We start from the raw sequence: 6,294 nt of genomic DNA on the forward strand, positions 1-6,294 counted from the left end.
CTGGATGATCTTTAAGGTCCCTTCTAACCCAGACCATTCTGTGATTCTATGAATTAGCATCTGAAGAGCTGAAGTGCCTTTCAAGACAAGTTCCAAGCTCATCTCTGGGGCACTGAATTTTGAACGTGGATCTCTGTGTTTCATCTCCTGTTGTGACTTACGCTGTTACTTAAGACACTTACAAAGCAGACACTAAAAAGTCACTTGCTAGGATTAAGCAGCTTGAGTGGCTTTCTTTAAGGGAAGAGGAGCTCATATGGTCCTGGTAACTTACCCATATGTAAACAAGATGTGTTCCAATCCAGTTAGTGGTAGGGGATCAGAATATTTAGATGTTCCTATCTAAGCTACTGATTTAAAGTTCTGCTACAGCAGTGGAGCAGATGGAAACGTAGGGGTGTCTTCAGTGATCCAGTGGTTCAGTTCATTGTGAAAGGACAACATGTTGCATGTGGCGGGTATTGGAATTCTTACTGTGGAGACTACTCAGTACTCTCACTGGGGAGTAATAACACTAATGCTGAAACCCTTCTTTAGCCCCAGGTGGTACCCTGGCAGATGACACGACGCGTACAAATGTCTGTGTATTTGCAGCGCAGGAAGACCTAGAAACCATGCAAGCATTTGCTCAGGTGAGTTCTGAAACAAATACAATTGAACTTAAACTGCTTAGTGGTTAAAACTGAAATGCTTGTGTAGTTGAAAGTTAAGGTAAAAATGATGCATGGCTTGAAGAGGCTTACTAGCAGAGGTAGAGCAGTACTGTCCTAAGCTAAAAGCACTCCAAAGAGTTCAGACCAAGTTTGCTGAACTTGATTTTTGCAGTTCTAGTTAAATCATAGTTCAGAGCAAACAATAATACACTCTGTATCTTCCTAGGTTTTTAACAAGCTGATCAGGCGTTACAAGTACCTGGAGAAAGGCTTTGAAGACGAAGTCAAAAAGGTATGGAGAAGGTCCTTAGCAGCAGAAAAATAAGCCTTCATACTGTGCTAGTTAATCACTCTGTACGGAAGAGTTATATCAGACAGTGGATTGTTAAAATGGAACACTTAAGTTGTTAATAGAAGAACAGCTGGCTTGTATGACTAGCGGAGAAGATTACCAGGGAACTAGTGCTTCTGCTAGTTGAATAGCTTGATTGAAGCAAAAGCATCTCTAATGTGGAGGCGACAGCCAAACTCTAATGAGAGATGGTGTCATGATCCACTGTTAGGCAGGACAGTTTCGCAGAAGTTAAACCCCCTTGCTTTCCAACTGACCTCAGATCATTCTGGGTGGGTAGGGGTGGCTAGGCTTTACTCCTGAGTGATGTCCAATTAGATATCATGACCAGGTTCTCTATATTCCAGGGAACAGAATTAAGACTAAAATTGGAGTCAAGTGCCAAGTCACTTTATTTGGCCCACAACAAATAAAGGGAGAGAAACCCAGAGAAAAGAATGGACAAGAGAGACGGGGTGCGATAGTTGCCACCACAGAGTTGTGGTTCCCATCAGTCTGATGTCCGGTGGGAGAGTGTCCTCTCCTGGTTTTTGTTGGTCTTGCCTTTTTATGGGGTTGTCTCATTGCATAGTCAATGAGTTTTTTGCATATCCACACCTCCCACTCGGCAGTGGGGTGCATGCCCTGTACCATCTCTAGAGGGTCCTGGAACGTTCTAGGGGGTCTGAGCCCCCTACATACTGACCCTGGGCCTTGGTGCATGTGCAGAGGATGTGGGCTGTGTTCTCAGAGACAGCAGAATGTATCCATGTTCCTGGCGGGTGGGACTCTGTTGCTGTGGTGATGGGGCTTTCCATGGTTAGATGGTTCTGCCAACAATGTTGAGGCTACTTCTACCTAGTCCCTTACAGAGGTAGTGTTATGGCAACTCTTCTTACTTCCTTTTGCAGTTGCTGCTGTTCCTGAAAGGGTTCTCGGAGTCTGAGCGGAACAAACTGGCCATGTTGACGGGTATTCTGCTAGCCAACGGGACACTTAATGCATCAATTCTCAACAGTCTTTACAATGAGAACTTGGTTAAAGAAGGTAAGTGTTGCCCAAATCCTCCTTTAGGGAAGGATGGTGAGGGACAGAGCCATGACAAGTAGGTGGAAATTGTGATGACGGTACACCTTTGCAGCTCACTAGTTTCATCTGATGATAGATTTACTACAGGATTAGCAAAGGTAAACATGCTGCCTCATGACATGGAAGGTCTTTAGAAAACTAGTCTTTAGTTTAGTCCAGGGAAGCCTTCGTGATGCTGAATGGTGAGAAAAGTGTAACGTGCCGGAGGCTGCAGTATCCTGGGGCAGAGGTAATGCAGGCTGTGCTCGGGCTGCTCTGAGCAGGGGTCTGGCAATCGAGGTGCCCTGTGCTCTCAGGCCTTGTAATTCCCTTTTTTCTTACTTTCAGTAATAACGTCACTATTATTCTTGTTGCACAGGTGTTTCTGCAGCTTTTGCAGTCAAATTGTTCAAATCATGGATAAATGAGAAAGATATTAATGCAGTGGCTGTCAGTCTTCGTAAAGTAAACATGGATAACAGGCTGATGGTAAGTACCACTGAAATTACTGATTTACTCCCTAAACCGGTTTAGTGAATAGCATTTACCAGCAAAGTACTCAACATGCATTTCTTCTGTGAAAGAGTTGTTGTAACTTTGTTTTCAGGAACTCTTCCCAGCCAACAAACAAAGTGTTGAACACTTCTCCAAGTACTTCACTGAAGCAGGACTAAAAGAACTTTCCGAATATGTTCGGAACCAGCAAAGCATAGGAGCTCGGAAGGAGCTGCAGAAAGAACTTCAGGAGCAGATGTCACGAGGAGATCCATTCAAGGATGTAAGTATTTGTGTGTAGACGAGGTGTAGGCGATTTTTTGTTTTGTTTTTTTCCCCTCCTTTTTTTCCTGTAGGAACTTAGCTCCAATTATCTGAAATACAATAGCACCTAATACTAATCTGAAGATACATGCCTAATTCAATACTGAAGTTAAACACCTAGTAAGAATTAAAATTAGGAGCAGGGTGTTTTGGTATTAGCTTTGTAGTCTTTTTTAAACGTCCTGAATCTTGCTGTATGATCAAGAGGGTTGTTTGTGGTTCTGAAAGCTTCTAGGTTGCCTTTAGAGCAGAAGTTTTAATTTAGCTTAGTGTCACATGTGGCCTGTGTGCTGACTTTTTTATTTTAACTGGCAGATAATCTTGTATGTGAAGGAGGAGATGAAGAAAAACAACATCTCGGAACAGACTGTAGTAGCCATAATCTGGTCGAGTGTAATGAGCACAGTGGAATGGAACAAAAAGGAGGAGCTGGTAGCAGAGCAAGCCATTAAGCACTTGAAGGTATTGTAACTGAAGTATGGACTTTTGCACCTGTTGGGTGGGCCTAGGGCTTCCCTCTGTCTCCAGCTCCCTTTTAAATGAGTTAAAACCTAGTGCGGAGAGAGCATTAGACAGGGAGTTCTTCCCCTTGTAACTGTGGTATTAGTCTGAGTTACTGAGGCAGAAGCAGTATGACTTCTGCAGAAGCACTCTGGGGTGGGGTGGGGGTTGCAAATTTCTGGCTGATGGAAACTGCATGCAACCAGTCTGGTTGGGTAACAAATGTGAATGTGTGTGCCAATTTGTTGTTCCTGTTGCAGCAATACAGCCCTCTGCTTGCTGCCTTTACTACCCAAGGACAGTCAGAGCTGACTCTTCTGTTGAAGATTCAGGAGTATTGTTATGACAACATTCATTTCATGAAGGCCTTCCAGAAAATAGTGGTGCTCTTCTATAAAGGTAACTTTCTGTGGGGTTGTGGTTTTGGGGGGTTGTTTTTGGGTCTGTGGGGTTTTTTTTAAAGCCTGTATTTGCGGAATGCTTCAGTCCTGGTGAGATCTTTAGGGAAGATCAGTGCTACAGCATTGCACTTTCTTGAGCTAAAGACTTTTCTACTTCTGTTTGCAAAAATAGATGGAGCAGTAAAATACAAAGGTGGATGTGGCTGTCCTTGGCACATGGGAAAGTACTCCTAGACAAGGATGCTGCCTGTCTACTGGATTTTAAGAGTTGTGGTAGATCAAAGCTAAACTTAGATTTTAAGTTGGCTCTTTTAAGTTGGGGAAGGTATAGGATAGTGTATTCTTCCTTGTTCTCTGTCTGAACACTCACTGTGAACAGCCAGAGACTGAGACCACCAGGGTTTTCTGGGGTGCTGGAGGCTCACTGTTAAAAGGTGTTACAGAAAAACTTGCACAGGAACATAAGGAAACTCATTGTTCAAGTGAAGATTATACTGTACTTATTTTTAAAAAAGAATTAAACACTTCCTGTGGTGTACTTTGGGCTTTTCTTAGCAATTGAAAGCAGCTTTCCTTGGAGCGTGTCATCTCAAGTAGCTATGAAACACTCAAGACTGTTAGTGGAAGTGCAGCTCTTGGATGCAATGCTCTGGAAACGCCCAGCAGCCAATCTGAAATGCAGGGTTCTCAGAATTTTGAAATAAGCGGCACTCCTTGTGCTGGTATGTCGAGCCATAAAAAAAATATGTGTTGTGATGCTTCTAGGACAGGAAGCAAAGACTGCCAGTCAGCGGCTCTCAGCAGCTGCTACTCAGTGGTTTGCTGTGTTAATACTGCTCTTGCTCATCTTGCAGCTGAAGTTCTGAGTGAAGAACCCATCCTGAAGTGGTATAAAGATGCACATCTTGCAAAAGGAAAGAGCGTTTTTCTGGAGCAAATGAAAAAGTTTGTTGAATGGCTCAAGAATGCTGAAGAAGGTAACCACAGCAGCTTAGCTTACCAGTTGAGCTTGTTCATTTTGGGAGTCCTAATGCAGTAATGCTCTGGGGGAGGGTGGGGGGGAGTGTGGTGTGTGTGAACTGCCCCTCTGTGCCCCCCAGTACTGGCTAGAAAGGCTTGCCAGTGAAATCTGTGTGTATCCAATGGCAGCTATGACATGGGATGCAGGGGGGCAGGGGCTGGACTCAGGGGCTGGGGGGCTGACGGGCCAGCAGCCTGTTGATGAGGTCTCTCTGTTCCAGAGTCGGAGTCTGAAGCTGAAGAGGGTGACTGACCTGTGAAACTCTGCCCTCAGTAAAGCAAACAGGAGCTGTAGATAAGTGTCATGTCTCACGTGTCTTTCTGATTCTTACATCCTACCTCCCTGTATCAAGCATGATATAAGGGCTCTCCTGGCAATTTATTTTAACTGTTTTCTATAGTTACTGAAATACTGGGTTTAGTTTTTAAAACCATGGTTCAAGTAGCTTACAGGAGCTAGCATAGATTTGACTCTAACCTGCATTTGTCCTTTCAGTTATCTTCTACCTCCTGTATTTTCTACTGTAATAATGTAATTTAAGGCCTCCCACAACGAAATCGATTTTAGCCCTTGGGTTTTCTATCTGTATTTGAGTAGAGATGCTATGGCAGTCTATATGCAAATTAAACTGTAAGAATAGTCTTTGAAGTGAAGAGACTAGGGCTTGGGTAGTAACTCTGTGTGACACTTCAACCTGTACCACCACATAGCACCATTCATTGGTGGTTCTCCATCTCCCCAGGGACTTTGTTGCCTCTTCGCTGTACTTCCAGCATAAAGCAATCCTCTATTCCAGCCACGAGGGCAGGCAGCTGCCTTTTGCTTAAAGAAATTTTATGCCAGCAGCTGGATTAAACTTCAGTCTCTTTTTAAAAAGTCATAATATAAAACACAGCATTTATTAAATAACAGTCCATAAGAAATACTTTAACGTTTTCTATGTTTCTTTGGTGGGCTGACGTCTGTGTCAGCCTGCTCAGGGACAGGAGACGGCCCCCTTTTTCCCCTTTTCACGGGGAAGAAGAATGGATGTTTCAGCGCATCTTCTAGGGTGATGCGCTTGGCTGGGTCATACTCTAGCATCTTCTCCAGGAGGTCAAAGAGGTCCTCATGGTCAGACTCAGGGGCTGGTCGTGAAGCCTGTCCCCCTAAAGTTTAGATATTACTTTGTGCTGGCAGTTGACATGTTAAACCAAACACTTGATCTCCTTCCTTCAAACTTTGAATGCTTAATGGACATCCTCAGGAGAGCTCATAATTCAAGATATGGTGAAAGCTTGGTCTATGCTGCTGTAAGCTAATCATGAGCATTAATTGAAAAACTGTTCACAAGAGTACACCTACTAAAATTTAAAAAAAGAAATAAATAGGTGATCACACTGCAATGTGTTAAATGTACTACAGTGATCTTCCTTACTTTGTAATTTTTTTTTTTTAAACAAATAAAGGCCCTCCTTACACTTAATTCCTTATCATGTGATTTGGCAAAGGCCCCAGTAT

At 43.4% G+C, this 6,294-nt stretch overlaps 1 protein-coding gene across 1 annotated transcript; it reads left to right on the plus strand.

The window, feature by feature from the left end:
- Positions 1 to 542: 542 nt before the first annotated feature.
- On the plus strand, positions 543 to 5,364 carry LOC104518841 (basic leucine zipper and W2 domain-containing protein 1). Its single transcript, XM_010169524.1, has 9 exons — positions 543 to 632; positions 880 to 945; positions 1,896 to 2,031; positions 2,432 to 2,541; positions 2,660 to 2,830; positions 3,187 to 3,333; positions 3,633 to 3,771; positions 4,628 to 4,750; positions 5,015 to 5,364. The coding sequence occupies exons 1-9, from the start codon at positions 615 to 617 to the stop codon at positions 5,044 to 5,046; spliced, it is 942 nt and encodes a 313-aa protein (XP_010167826.1). The 5' UTR covers positions 543 to 614; the 3' UTR covers positions 5,047 to 5,364.
- Positions 5,365 to 6,294: the final 930 nt, after the last annotated feature.

This window comes from Antrostomus carolinensis, unplaced genomic scaffold (genome assembly GCF_000700745.2).
Source record: "Antrostomus carolinensis isolate BGI_N321 unplaced genomic scaffold, ASM70074v2 scaffold24266, whole genome shotgun sequence".
Classification (NCBI taxonomy): Eukaryota; Metazoa; Chordata; class Aves; order Caprimulgiformes; family Caprimulgidae; genus Antrostomus; species Antrostomus carolinensis.